This window comes from Balaenoptera borealis, assembly GCF_965194805.1.
Source record: "Balaenoptera borealis genome assembly, contig: HAP1_SCAFFOLD_1513, whole genome shotgun sequence".
NCBI lineage: Eukaryota > Metazoa > Chordata > Mammalia > Artiodactyla > Balaenopteridae > Balaenoptera > Balaenoptera borealis.
Genome location: NW_028122715.1, coordinates 59,788 through 75,278, shown reverse-complemented (window position 1 = coordinate 75,278; position 15,491 = coordinate 59,788). Strand labels below are relative to the sequence as shown.

The 15,491-nt window shown below is 42.6% G+C and overlaps 1 protein-coding gene and 1 pseudogene across 9 annotated transcripts in view; one reads left to right on the top strand and one right to left on the bottom strand.

Moving 5' to 3' along the window:
• Window positions 1-4,009: 4,009 nt before the first annotated feature.
• LOC309622095 (uncharacterized protein) overlaps window positions 4,010-15,491 on the bottom strand; it is a 45,028-nt gene continuing 33,546 nt past the window's right edge. The window contains exons 4-9 of one of the 8 annotated variants that reach the window (XR_014240485.1): window positions 15,135-15,272; window positions 12,282-12,342; window positions 10,811-11,152; window positions 6,148-6,321; window positions 5,944-5,990; window positions 4,010-5,233 (exon numbers count right to left, since the gene is read on the bottom strand). Coding sequence is in view for 1 of the 8 variants with exons in the window: in XM_082409272.1 (XP_082265398.1) it covers window positions 5,166-5,233; window positions 5,944-5,990; window positions 12,282-12,342; window positions 15,135-15,272 (314 nt within the window). In the remaining 7 variants the exon portion in view is untranslated. Of the gene's footprint in view, window positions 5,234-5,943; window positions 5,991-6,147; window positions 6,322-10,810; window positions 11,153-12,281; window positions 12,343-12,522; window positions 13,256-13,353; window positions 13,564-15,134; window positions 15,273-15,491 lie in introns of those variants that run through there. The other 7 variants (XR_014240489.1, XR_014240486.1, XR_014240488.1 and 4 more) reach the window with 7 other exon arrangements.
• LOC309622096 (RING finger protein 11 pseudogene) lies at window positions 7,919-10,792 on the top strand (annotated as a pseudogene). Its single transcript has one exon. The product of its transcript is annotated as an RING finger protein 11 pseudogene (transcript).

The window sequence follows — 15,491 nt, the reverse complement described above, 5'->3', positions numbered from 1 at the left end:
GGAAAAGACCAAAAGGACCAGAGGAAGAAACAAGGCTGAAGAGAACAAGCAGTCAGGGAACAAAGTCAAGGCAGAAGAGAAGCCAACAATTCCCGAGACGAAGCGAAAAAAACACCAAACTGAGCTTTAAAAAGCCTCGAACCTCCCTAGGCATGCGCATGCTGGAGTCTGTGAAGGTTCTTCATGCGCTGGGGAAGAAGGATGATAAGAAAACTGGGCTCTCTTCCTGTCGGCTCTTGGGAAATTCAAGCAACCCCAAAGACCCCCAGCCATCCAGCCATGGCGGCATACCCCACATGAGGGTAAGAGTGCTGAGAAAACTCAAGTCGAAGCCCAGAAACCAGTCAGCAGTGCTGAAACAGAGTGTCTATCCTCATCCCAGTATGAGCGGCCTCCTCCTGGGAAGGTCAAGTTGATACCTCTGCCTTTTTCTGCCTGGGACAAGCCTCAAGCTCGACCCGCTCCTCGGAGGCCACAGTCTCTGGCCTCACATCGGCCTGCTGGGGCTTACCGTGCCCAGCCTGGTTCTACTGACTCAGCTCAACCTGCTGCAGTCAATTCATCCCAGCCAGTTCCTGCCTCTCTGCCAGGTCCCGCCAAACCAGCTCAGCCAACTGTGACCAACCCAACCCAACCGGCTTGGACCAACCATACCCAGCCTCGTGTCCCCTCAGTCTGCTGCTCTTAGGCCTGCACCCTACAAAACTTCATCTGGCGCTTCTCTCCAGCGGGAAGCCTGTTCCCCCTGCTGTGACTAAGCGCCAGTCCCCATCCAAGCTCCAAACCCAACTTCTATGCCAAGACTTCAGCAAGCAACGAGTTCCATGGAGGGAACCCAACGTGCCTGAGCCAGTCATGTCAAAGCCCATCGAACAAGAGCAGAGGCCAGAGCGAGAGGCCATGAAGAGGCGGGCTCAACAACGTGAGAATGCTGCCAGATACACCTCTTCGGGGAAGCTGCAATTTTTCACTGAGAGGGAAAAAGAAATGGAAATTGCTGTCTACTACGGATACGTCAAGTGAGAGCTGCTAGGATTCTTGGTGCCACCTTGGCTACCAGCTGTTCTTCCATACATAGGTAAGATAGGTATAGAACTGAATAAGTAAATGGAATACAATTAATAGATGAGTAATAAACCTTAAGAATTTTGAGATGCTGCTAACTGGGGCGTGAGAAAGGAAGGACTGAAAGTTGGATGGGAGAATGAAGGAAAGGGGTAAAAACTGAGCAAAGAGGAAGGAACTTGGCCCAGGGCTAGGAAGGCCAAAAGAGACGTATGGATTTAGGAAAGGAAGCAGGAGTGAGGATGAAATGGCAGAAGTAAAAAGCAGGGTCAGAGGTCTGGGTTGAAAGAACACAATTGGAGTAGAGTTGAAGGTGACAGAAGATGAGTCTAGGTTTACTAGGAGAAATAGAAAAAGTCTCTCGGGGACGCTGGCCTTAAGTCTCACAACCACCAGATAGGTATTTCAGAAAACAAGAGGTTCAGGACACATCTCTGAAAGGTCTGAGTTGCCTTATTCAGGTGTGACTATAGTGGGGGAATAGGGAAATCTACCAGAGAAGTGGCTAGGGCTCAGAGTTATCCTAGGGGCAGCTGACGACAGGGGCAGAGCCAAGGGAACTGCTGCATCAGGAGGCCCACGAATAGGGCCTGGTATGTAAATCACGATGTACTCAACACCTAAGCACGAGGGGAGCGAATGCGCTCTTCAGTTAACCTTGGCAAAGACAGGCAAGGCCGGTATTCCTGTGCCACTTCACTTACAGAGGTGCAGCAAAGGGCTGAGGTCACATCCCATGTGGAGGTACAAGGACTCAATTTGAGGCCCAAATGCCTCTGAAGTCCTCTGTATTTGCAGATGCCCGTAGGCGGCCAACCTGGCTTTCAGAGCACAGCATCCTGAGGTTACTGGTGGACGAGATCAAACTTCTGCACGCGCCTAAATATTAACTTGAGGGGCTTCCTCCATTGAGCAGGGCACGTGCCGCCTTTTGTAAACATCACCATCTACTGAAACGCATGAGAAAAAATCCGACGGAAGCGTCCACTCTCACGGGTGAGAGTGGTGGGGGCACGCGCACTGGGCAGCAGCTCCAACAGCCACAGGACGCAGGCGCCCAGGGGTTCAGAGGCTCCCTGGGAGGCCTCGTGGGGCAGCTCGAGGGAGTGACGATGGGAGAGAGCGGCAGGGCTGGGCGTGAAAAGGAATGCAGTGGGGAGAAGGGAGAGATGGAGACAGTGGATAGTGACTATGGGAAAATGGGCAATTTTCATTTTCAAAATTATTTTTTTGAGATGTCATTCACATGCCATAAAATTCACCTTCTGAAACTGCAAATTCAGTGTCATTTAGTACATCCACAAGCCTATGCAACCATCACCGGCATCTAACCCATCACGTTTTCATCACCCCAAAAAGAAGCCCCCTTAAGCATCAGCAGGCACTCTTCATCCCCTCTTCCTTCAGCCCTGGCAACCATTAATTTGCTTTCTGTTGCTATGGTTTTGCCTTTTCTGGACATTTCATGAAATAATACAAATGTGACCGCTGTCTCTGGCTTCTTTCACTTAGCATAATGTTTTCAAGTTCGTCCATGTTGTAGCATGTGTTAGTACTTCATTCCTTTTTATGGCTGTATAATATTTCACATATCCACCACATTTAAAAAAATCCATTCATCCACTGATGGGCATTTGGGTTTTTTTCACTAATAATGTCCATTTTTTGAGAGTTTATTCTGTGCCAGGCAGCACCAGGCTGAGTTACTGACCTTACTTCACAGATTAAGAGGCTTGGAGAGTGTGAAGAGTTTGCCCTAGATTAAGAGCTAGCAATTGGGGGAACTGGGGTTTGAACTCAGGCAAACTTCAGAGGTAATAGATTCACATGACAGAACACTAGAAAAGGTACACAAGGGTATTCAATGAAAAGTGACCCTTTTCCCCACGTTCCCCAGCCACACATTTCCCTCCTCAGAGACATCTGCTTTGGCCGTGCTGTGGATCCTTCCAGAGAAATATTTATACCCCAACATTTATGTATCACAACTTATTGACTAATCTGTCCCACTGATTTGAAATGTCACTTTTATGGTATAACAGATTCTTATACGTATATATATATTTTAATGTATTTATTTATTTATTTTTGGCTGCTTTGGGTCTTTGTTGCTGTGCGCAGGCTTTCTCTAGTTGCGGCAAGCGGGCTTCTCATTGCGGTGGCTCCTCGTGTTGCCGAGCACGGGCTCTAGGCGCGTGGGCTTCAGTAGTTGTGGCACACAGGCTCAGTAGTTGTGTCTCACGGGCTTAGCTTCTCCATGGCATGTGGGATCTTCCTGGGCCAGGGATCGAACCCATATCCCCTGCATTGGCAGGAGGATTTTTAACCACTGCACCACCAGGAAAGCCCCTTATACGTATTTATATTTCTCTTTTCAGAGCTGTCCTGACTCTTTCTTGCCTATCTGTTATGTTTGCCATTTCTCTAAAATTCTTTTTATCTTCTTTTTGATTTAAAAAAATTTTTTCCTCTTCTTGTTTGTTTCTCTTAAGGCATTATCCATTATGTTCATTCACTCGTATTATTTTATTTAATTTATTTAATTAATTAACTTATTTATTTTTGGAGGTGTCGGGTATTAGTTGCAGCACGTGGGCTCTTTGTTGCAGTGCGTGGGCTCTTCCTTGCGGCTCGTGGGCTCTCCAGTTGTGGCGCGTGGGCTCCAGAGCACGTGGGCTCAGTAGTTGCGGCGTGCGGGCTTAGTTGCCCTGCAGCATGTGGGATCTCAGTTCCCCAACCAGGGACCGAACCTGCATCCCCTGCACTGCAAGGTGGATTCTTAACCACTGGACAACCAGGGAAGTCCCCACTCTTGTATTATTTTAAATTTAGTCCTCATTTCTGAAACTTTTTTCTTTTATTTTGAATTCTGTCTTGAGTTCTATCATCTTACCTAATTCTGGTTTATGCTGTTCTTTCATCTTTTTTTTATTATGGTAAAATATACATAAAACAAAATTTATTATTTCAACCATTTTCAAGTATACAATTCAGTGACATTAAATACATTCACAATGCTGTGCAACCATCACCACTGTGCAAATTCAAAATAATTATGTCAAAAGATTGAGCAGGACATCAGAAAGATGGAGGCAGCAGCATAGCTTCTGAATCTCTCCAAACCCTTTCATGGAAGAAGATCAACTAAAACCAAACACCCATAGGTGGCATTTATCAGCATTTACCATTTCCAGAACTTTTCCACCATCCCAAACAGAGACTCTATAGCCACTAAACAATAACTTCCCATTCCCTCCTCGATCCATGTTCTTTCATCTTTCGCATTGTTTTTCCTAACATCTTTTAGCCCACTTTGAAATAATAGGTTACAGTTTTGATCTGTTTTGTGGACCTGTCTTTTCCAACTTGATTTTATTGTCTGAAGACATGCTATTCTGCTCCTTATTCTCTTTTTTCTTACACTACCTCTGTACGGGATTTGATCCCAATCCTTTTCTGTTACTGATTTTTGGATGAAAAAAGTTTTACAGCACTTTGAAAAGGTGGTGCGAGGCCATGTGGAAACATGTTCTTCATGGCTGTTTCATCAATGCTTCACTTATACTGCTTTGGAATAACTGTTTTCCAGGAGGCATAAACCAGTGGGCTTTACCATTGGACAGAGTGCAGAGAAAGGACCCCACGAAAGCTGATCACCTTAGCAGAAATGACTTAGTTATGATTTCACCCAAGATTGGTCACAAACCAGCCTGGGAAACTCAAGGCACCAGAGACAAGGCATAATGCCATCTTTCCTTCTCTCTGCCTCAGCTCTCAAGGATTGGTCACCTCCATGTTATTAGTAACTATTATTTGGTTTCTGTTCATAATTACTATCAGGAGACACAGCACTTAGGGGCCTAATTACACTGCCTAGCTACGCACCATTCTTCTTCATCTTGGCTTCCTGTCCACCAGCAGGAACCTGATTTAGTTTTGTTCTCCCTTCACCACAGCCCAGTAATTTTTGTGCATGACTCTCAGTCTCACCAGAATCTGTATCTCTCACTCTGCCCCAACATTCCACCCCATCATTCGCTCCCTGAAGTGTACTCTAGAAATTTCGGTCAACTGGATATTTTACCACTGTTCACCATCTCTTATGAAACCAGAAGACGAGCAGCTTTCTTATGGAATGACGGAGAACTTGTAAAGATAAAACACCAGTCTGCAGGAGAAAGGGAAGAAGAGAATGATGGAAATCGTTTCTGCAAAACTAGTTTTACATTACGTTTTGTTTGTTCCTGGTAAAGAAACTGAAATCTTCTAAACATTAAAAAAAAAATCTAAACCACTAAAGTCAATAATACAGGAATATAACTTTTGAAAAAAAGTTCTTTGGCTGCGCAGCATGTGGGATCTTAGCTCCCCAACCAGGGGTTGAACCCACGCCTGCTGCATTGGAAGCGCAGAGTCTTCACCACGGGACCACCAGGGAAGTCCCAGGAATATCACTTTTAAAGGAGAAGTTATAAACCCCTTGGTTCTATGAACTGGAGATTTTTAGTAAGAAGTCATGTATTTTAAATGACTTGGAGCTTTAAAGGAAGGAAGGAAGGAAGGGAGGAAGGAAAGAAGGAAGGAAGAAAAAGGGACTTCCTTGGTGGGGCAGTGGATATAATATCAAAAGTAAATTAATTAATTAAATAAATTTTAAAAAGAAAAAAAAAATGCTGAAATCCACTGACTAATTATTCAGGCTATTATATCTTGCTATTTCCAGATACATCCCTTTATAAACTTTTGGTAAAAGGTTATCGTATGTCAGAACAAATGAATTACAGACTTTTCTATTTTTCCAAAATTTGAGAAATTCCCTTACATTTCTCCCTTCAAATTTTATAACAAGGGAAAAGTAGTGACAACCCTTATACTTACATTCAATTGCATCATCTGGCCACATGCCTTCTACATCAATCAAATATCTACAAAACAACAAAATTCGAGTCATTTGTAAATAAAAAGGAAAGAAAATCAAGTTTTTGCAAAAAAAGGTCCAATTGTGCTTTACAAATACAGATAGAAAAATCCTAAGAAAATATCAGCATATCTAATCAATAATTATTAAAGCATGATATATACCATGACTACAAAAAGGCTTTATTCCGGAGTTTCCCTGGTGGCGCAGTGTTGAGAATCTGCCTGCCAATGCACGGGACACGGATTCGAGCTCTGGTCTGGGAAGATCGCACATGCCCCGGAGCGACTGGGTCCGTGAGCCACAACTACTGAGCCTGCGCGTCTGGAGCCCGTGCTCTGCAACAAGAGAGGCCGCGATAGTGAGAGGCCCGCCCACCGCGATGAACAGTGGCCCCCGCTTGCCGCAACTAGGGAAAGCGCTCGCATAGAAACAAAGACCCAACACAGCCAAAAAAAAAAAAAAAAAAAAAAAAAAAACAGGCTTTATTCCAAGGACCAAGGATGCAAGGATAACGCAACTTTAGAAAATCTATTAATATAGTTATTTACATTAATACAACAATTTAATCAATAAATGAAAGAGAATAAAATACAGGACCAAACTGGCAGATGTTAAAAAGTTATCTGATAACATACAACGGTCAGTTTCGGTCAAAATGCTTTGTACACTAAAAACAGGAGACTTAATATGACAAGAGTATTCATCAAGAACCAACAAATAACAAAAGACAAATTAGGACAAATATTAACATCATATCTAAAAAACCCTATCTAATCAACCACAGGAGCCAGAAACTTAGGAATCACCATCACTGACAGCTATTTCTCCCTCACCCTCATCCTCAACCCACCACCAGTGCTGACAATGATACTGCCTACATACCTCTAGAATCTGTCCACATCTTTCCACCAAAATGACCACCATACCCTGGTCCAAGCCACCATTATGCCCAATTTCTACACAAGTCTCCTAACTTGCTTCCTTGCTTCCACTCTTTCTCCCTGCAGTGTATTCTCCACTCGGTAGCAAAACGATAGGTTGAAAATGCAATTGGGTATGTTCCACACACTCACCTTCAACAAAAATAGTTCAATGGTTTTCTATTACTCTTCAAGTCTGAAACCTTAAACATAAGCCTGCACGATCGAGCTCCTACCCACACTTGCAGCTCCATTATAATGACATGCTCCCCCAACGGCCCCACCTTCCTGGCCAGTTCCTCCAACACAGCATATGCTTTCCTCTTAGAGGGTCTTTTGCTATTCCTTATGCTCAGAAATCTCTCCCCAACGTCCCTATCTGGTTAATACCTACTCATCCTTCAGATATCAGCTGAAACATCCCTAAACCTTCTCTAATCTCCATGATGAGATCAAATCCTCCCTAAAATATGCTCTCATGGTACCATGTCCCTCTCCTTGGCACCTGTCAGAGTTGTAATTCTACATGCAGAGTGTGATTCTTGAATAGCTATTCCCTCTCTGGACTGCTAGAATTCACAAAGGGCAGGCAGGTCAAGTCTCCTCACTCACAAAATTTCTCAAGTCTTTTTGCTAGCACCCAGCACAGTGCTTAAACATAACAGATGCTCAATACGTATTTCCTGCATGAACAACCATACATTGGTACAGTGTAGCAACACCCACAAAAAGCATAAGGGCATAAACTCCTTGATGCAGAAGTCCCATTCTGAGTGAAGTTAACTGAGACAAAGCATATATATTCAAAGATGTTCACACAGGAATGTTCATTACTTTGATGTTTTATAATATCAAAAACTTCTGACTTGTACATGTTCATCAGTAAGCAAAGGAACAATGCAGCCTTAAAAAAAAAAATAAACCGATCAACAAAGGATTAATCTCCAAAATATATCAATAGGTCATGCAGCTCACTATTAAAAACACAAACAACCCAATCAAAAAATGGGCTGAAGACCTAAATAGACATTTCTCCAAAGAAGACATACAGATGGCCAAGAAGCACACGAAAAGCTGCTCAACATCACTAATTATTAAAGAAATGCAAATCAAAACTACAATGAGGTATCACCTCACACCGCTTAGAATGGGCATCATCAGAAAATCTACAAACAGCAAATGCTGGAGAGGATGTGAGGAAAGGGAACCCTCTTGCACTGCTGGTGGGAATGTAAACTGATACAGCCACTATGGAGAACAGTATGCAGGTTCCTTAAAAACTAAAAATAGAATTACCATATGACCCAGTAATCCCACTACTGGGCATATACCCAGAGAAAACCATAATTCAAAAAGACATATGCACCCCAATGTTCACTGCAGCACTATTCACAATAGCTAGGTCACGGAAGCAACCTAAACGCCCATCGACAGGTGCACGGACAAAGAAGATGTGGTACGCATATACAATGGAATATTACTCAGCGATAAAAAAGAACGAACTTGGGTCATTTGTAGAGACGTGGATGGACCTCGAGACTGTCATACAGAGTGAAGTCAGTCAGAAAGAGAAAAACAAATATTATATATTAATGCATATATGTGGAATCTAGAAAAGTGGTACAGAAGAACCGGTTTGCAAGGCAGAAATAGAGACACAGATGTAGAGAACAAACGTATGGACATCAAGGGGGGAAAGCGGGGCAGGGCGGGGGTCGGTGGTGGTGAGATGAATTGGGAGATTGGGATTGACATATATACACTAATATGTATAAAATAGATAACTAATAAGAACCTGCTGTATAAAAAATAAATAAATTTTTTAAATTCAAAAATAAATAAATAAATAAACTAATTAAAAAAAAAAAAAAGAATGAGGTTGGGAGACTGTCAAAACAGCACACAGATCACACACTCAAGCCCCGGAAGATGGGGAACTGCCTTAAGTCCCCCACTTCGGATGACATCTCCCTGCCTCACAAGTCTCAATCCGACTGGGCTAGCTTTGGCAAGGGGACGGAGCTGGATCAGGAGCTGCTGCTGCCATATCTGGATCAAGTTCCAGTTTTGGTCTCTCATCCAACACCTAGTCAGACTCGCCTAGCACCTCAGCTGAGAGGAGCAAATTAGGATAGCTCAAAGAATAGGCCTCATACAGCATCAGCCTGAAGGAGTTTATGACCCTGGAAGAAATGGATCAGAAAAAAGGATCCGGGGGACTTCCCTGGTGGTGCAGCGGCTAAAGACTCCACACTCCCAACGCAGGGGGCCCGGGTTCGTTCCCCGGTCAGGGAACTAGATCCCACATGCATGCCGCAACTAAGAGTTTGCATGCCACAACTAAGGAGCCCACCGACTGCAATTAAGACCCGGCGCAACCAAATAAATGAATAAATAAAATAAAACAAATATTTAAAAAAAAGATCGGGGAGTGTGTGATCTGTATGATGCACTTTGTTTATGAGAACCCAATTTGATTTCTGCTGTGTATGCAGATCACCTGGGCTGTACAGATGACTGGCTGATGAGATCCTTCACGTGCCCCTCCTGCATGGAGACAGTTGATGCAGCACTGCTTTTGTCCTACGAGACTAACTGAGCCAGTGTCTCTCACCTGACTTCAAGTGAACCATCATTTTTGGTGGTTTTGATCTTTTGTGGTTGAGCCCAAAGAGCCAGGGATTAGGAATTAAGATCATGCATGAAAGTTTCCTAAAAATTCCTGAACGGCTGCAGATGTTGGGGAAAAGCACGTGATATTTTAGAAATTTAGGGGGAAAAAGGAGGATGGTATTTTTATGTAAAGCCTTCACCCAGTGTTGAAAAATATAATTGTTATTTAGATCTTGTTATTCCTCCAGTACATAGGAATTGTGTAAAGTGTTACAGCAGCTATATATGTTTCAACTGTGTGCCAAAGATTAGGATAAAGATAGTGGTTGTTTTTCCTAAGTGAGATAACTTTCTTCTTCCCCCTACCCAAATTCTTTTCTGAAGTTGCTGGCATTTGGGTCAAGGTTTTATGAAAAGCCACATTTTAGAACACTGGCACAAAAAAAGGAGTTTTAAGCTGGTTTGCATAGTTCTTTTTTTGTTTTAGAATAAACATAGAGCACTTATATTTTTTACTTTATAGGAACTCCACAAGTTAAGGTCCCATTGTTCTTTTGCTGTGATTGTTGTTACTATTGATGTTGCTGTTTTCTGTCTTTGCTGGTTCTTTCTAATCTACCATTTGTCATTATTGGCATATGATCATCTCAGGGTCACAAGATGGCTGCTGTAAAACCAAATATCATATTCTCACAAAACAAGGAGGAAGCAGAAAAAGAGCCCAAATGGTCATTTTCCTAATGCCTATTTATCTTTTCTCAGAGAAAAATATCATTCTCATAAGCACAATAACAGCCTTCCCTTAATTACTCATTTGCCAAAACAGACTGATATGACCATTCGTAAGACAATTCATGGCAAAGAGGGATATGATAATGATTGTCTTAGCCTAACAAGGATTTATCCACTCAAGCTGAATGCTTCACTCCTCAAAAAAGTCATAAAGCTCTATGAGCAAGGAAGAACTACTAAGTGACTGTTAAGTAAACCATCAGAATTGTTTGTCCAAGACCATACGATTCTTTCTTTCCACTGGAAATGGAATTCATTGCCTTAGGTCTTTTTCAATAGTGTACTATTACTGTTGGGGCTGGCTCTGTGCTTGAAAACCAGCTGAAAACCAGTTATAACCTGTTACAAGTGCTATATCTGTTTGCAGTTAAGAAATGCAGAATTCAAAGTGATCTCCTAGCTTGTAAGCCAACTGAGATTCACTGTCCCTCTTCTATAAAAAAAATGAGCTAATGTGTCCAGAAACTAACTCTAGTAAAGTGGGGTTTATTAACATTACCCTTTCTTATGAGTTTCGTCAAATTATTTTGGTTGTTAACATGGTGATAATTAAAAGTCAAGGTAAATTTTAAATATTAAGAATTCTGATGTATTGAGCTTGAATTATGCCACCATGCTTATGTAAAAATGAAAGTGGCACCATGGTTACACTGAGAAAAGTTTCTCAGTTGTAACCATTTTGATTTCTTCTTTCCTGTGACCTCCTTCCCTGTTGTCTTGAAGCACAGCAAAAGGATACTGCATGTCTTCTTACTGTAGTGCTGAGGTTATTGAAGTTATATAAAACACATCTCAGTCTCTTGTTTCTTGGAAGGAAAGTCCTGCTAGTTGACTGACAATTCTAAGCAGGGAGAATTAAGAGAAATGTGTTTCATGTTTTGCACACAAATGAAGAATTTGTATAATCACGACTTCACAGCTGTGATCTCAAAAAAGAAGGAATTTCTCTCTTTCTATTTTTCTTGCAATTAACGTAAGAACACTCTAAATCTCTAAGTTTCTGAAGCGTTAGTAGAGATGGTCTAGTAAAGATGTAGTTGTAATGTTTTACCCATTTAGCATGTGTTTATTTTTCCTTATGTACTCCAAGGTGACATATTTGTTCAGCTCAGTGATATTACAGCTAAAACAATCATTCATTAGTAAAAGGAGAAGCAATCTCAACCTAACAAATCAGAAGTGTTTCTTATTATTTTATACTGAGTTGAATATTTGACTCTTAACACTTTTTGCTACATACAAAACACAAGTCTCTTGAAGGGTTCCTCATAAGTGCATTATACAAGGATTTAGTATGTCCTAAGCACTTAAAGATTTGACATTCAACTGTAGTAGTATCCATGTTGGTTACTTTTCTTACGAGCCCCATGATGAGTTGGAGAAACACTGAAAGAATTAAGAGTATCAGGTTCTATTAAATTGTTACATGTATCTTGCTTAAGTTTGTGCTCATTTATTTATATCCAACTACATAAAGCAAATTTGGAGGAAAAAAAAGAATAATAAATAAATAAGAATGAGGTCTCCAAATATTGTCAGACGAAGATGTCCTCCATATATTAAATTATAAACCAGAATGTCTAAAACACTATACCATTAAATCACAGGTACAGTCAGTTCTGTATATCCAACGGTTCCATAACCTGCAGATATGGAAGCCCGACTGTACTACACCATTTTACATACGGGACTTGAGCATCCGAGGATTTTCGGATCCATGGGGAGTCCTAAAACCAATCCCCCTGCAGATACCAAGGGACCATTGTATATGCTTATATCTGCATTTTTTACGTCTGAAAAAATATGTGCTAAATTATTACTGGTGGTAACATCTGAGTAGGGGGCAAAATTGCCTTCCACTTCATACACTTCTCTGACTGCATTTTTTGCATTCAGCTTACATTAGCTTACATTACTATTGTAAACAGAACAATTTAAACATGCTCTGCCTCTTGGGGTTGGCAACTCACCTGCACATGAGGTAGCCAGTCCTGTTGAAACCATGGGTACAGTGGACACCAAGAAGTCTGTCTAGAAAACAGGGAATATGGAATTAAGTAAGCGAAGTAGATACACTAAAAACGAGTTATACAATTTTCTGAAGAGTAGCCTTTATTAGTTACCACAACACTACCACTATCCTGAAAAGGAAAAACTCTGAAGAAAAGAGTGTTTTTGCAGGAACGTACTATAAAGAATTAACTACTATACAGTCAAAATTCATTGTCTCTGGGAAATTTTGCATAGCCTCCAATCAGATGCAATAGTGTGGACTGGAGAATGCCCATCAGGAACTGATCTGACTATAGAAAAAGGGAGTGGAAAAAAAAAACAGGCTATCAGAAGAACAGAATTTGTTTTTGAGTGAAACAAATGGAATGCCTTCACTTTTAATGCTCAATATTAAAAAGAACAAACGGTTTCTGAAGGGCTCTTGGGGTCCCCAAAGCACTTCCATTCCTTCTCTCCTTCACTGCTCCTCACACGCCACGGGTCTATGTGCCTGGGGAGTTCTCGGGTTAAGTAGCACCGTTCTTATTTCACAATGAAAAAGTAAGGCTTGAGAACGTAAGCCCAAGCTGCAGAGCAGGCAAACAGAAAAAAGACTAGAATCGAGTCTCAGATTTTTCCAACGATGCCACAGTATTTTGTGGTCCAGGACTTAAAAAAAATTATATGAGAGAGTAAATAAAAAACAACAACATGTAGCTGATCTCTGCAAAAGCTATGTCTGTGACTAGGTGGTGTCTGGCATTCGTCATCTCCTGCCTGGAATACTACCGCCCTACAATTCTAACAATCTCTTCTATTTCAACTGATCCTCCACATGGAAGATGTTCTCTCTCTAAAATATAAACTTGGCTGGATTGCTCTGTTGCTTAAAAATCTGTTGTAGCAATGCAACTTCCCTAACACGAAGCGTCTGCAACTTCTCCAGAGTCTCTGCCCCTGCCGTCAGTTCGGCATCGGCTACTGGTACCCCTTTCCAGACACTCATGGGTAGTGCCTACCTTTACCAACATTCTAGCACGACTATGTTACCTGGAGTTACGGACCACAGCCAGATCTCCACTTCAGCTGCTTCCTATCCAGGTGTTCTTGAGTGGGACATCACAGCAAGCACTGAAAAGAATTCTTCTTCACTCGGAGACTTTACTCTGGCACTCACTGACCGGCATACAGCTGCTTCCTCCATGTTTCTGGCAGCCCAGTATGATAAAACTTCAGACGCCAATAACATGGTCCCTCTACATCCATCGCTTTCTGCCAGCCTTGCTCAGGGAACACCATCTCAGATTCCAAATCAGGGGCAGAGCCACCTGTCACTTACCTACCAGGAAGGAAGCCAGGTATATTACTATAACCAAGGCACACTGGGGTCTTTACTGTATGGAGAACTTGGCTCCTGCCCGCAATCCTATGGCTCTGTGTCATACACAGGAAGTAGGGCCTCTGTGCAACCAGAAATGGGAATGGGACTGAAGGAGATTCAGCCCACAAATATCCGACCACCAGCTTCCACCTCTGCAATCTGCCACCCTGTGTCTGCTCAACGCATCACAGAAACAAGTTTTCAAGGTGAGTACACAAACGGCAGAGAAAGTTGAAGAATGAGGTCGGCATTCAAAAATGGGGTCAAATCGACAGCTGGGAAGGGGTGTAGAGACAGGTAGAATTTAGATCCTGAGCCTTTAATAACCACTACCTTCTCTCAGTGCTCTCTGTTTTTAGACTCTATGTAAGAACACCTAGGGCTTCCCTGGTGGCGCCGTGGTTAAGAATCCGCCTGCCAATGCAATGCGGGGGACACGGGTTCGAGCCCTGGTCTGGGAAGATCCCACATGCCGTGGAGCAACTAAGCCCATGTGCCACAACGACTGACCCTGCATCCTAGAGCCCGTGAGCCGCAACTACCGAAGCCCACGCGCCTAGAGCGCATGCTCCGCAACAAGAGACGCCACCGCGAGGAGAAGCCCGCACACCACAACCAAGAGTAGACCCCGCTAGCCGCCAACTAGAGAAAGCCCGTGCACAGCAATGAGAGACGCAGTGCAGCCAAAAAAATAAATACGTAGAATAAATAAGTTCAAACAATAAATAAATACATAAACATAAATTACAAAAAAAAGAACACCTAATGCAGGTGGGAAGGTGGGAGGGCCACTGTAGAGGTCATCTATGCTACATGTCCAAGAACCCCGAGAGCACACCAATCGGTACCACACTTTTCACTGCTGTAGCCGATCATTCCCCCTGTACTACCACACTGTAGCACTCCCTTCCCTCATCTACTGCTATAGTCTCTTTGGAAGGTGTTTCAGAACTCTTGTTATGAGAGTGCCAGTTGAACTGTCCTCACTTCCTTCATTTATACCAGGATTGAAGACCTTGTGGTCCGAGATCCTGTCCAGAGAGCAAGCAGGCTAAGACTCTGTCTTTGTTGATGTATTTCATCAAAAAGGGCTCTACCCCCTCTCCTACTTCATGGTGTGAAGTGTTCTTAGCCTCTCGGGAAAGTGGGGAGAATGGAAAGGACCCTATATGAGAATGCTAGGCTCTGTAAAACATTTCAGGTTTTTAAAAATAAGACTCATTTTGTATTGGACTTACAACAGTCCTATGAAATACAAAGAAAGCCGAGAATCAGTGACAGGAAAGGATCACCAGTAAGAATTACAGCAGTCACCGCTTACCTCGTAGCATAGGGCACTGTCCATGATCCTTAAGAAGAGTTAGTAGAAATGCCTTGCCCATCTTGCCCCTGAACCCCTTGAAAGGTACACGACTGCTGTGTTGGTGTTTAGGGGGAGCATCTCACTTACCAGGGACTGACTTCTCCCTTGATTCCTCTGTAGTGATGGAGACTTCCCCGCTGATGAAAAATTCCCTGGGATTGCAACCTCCAAGCCAGACAGCTTTCCTATGGAATGACAGAGAACTTGTCAAGGTGAAACACCAGTCTGCGGGAGAAAGGGAGGAAGAGAATGATGGAAATCGTTTCTGGGAAACTATTCTTACATTATGTGTTGTTTGTTCCCGGTAAATAAACTGAAATCTTCTTAACAGTAAAACAAAATCTAAACCACTAAAGCCAATAATACAGGAGTATAACTTTTGAAAAAAATTTCTTTGGCTGCGCAGCATGTGGGATCTTAGCTCCCCAACCAGGGATTGAACCC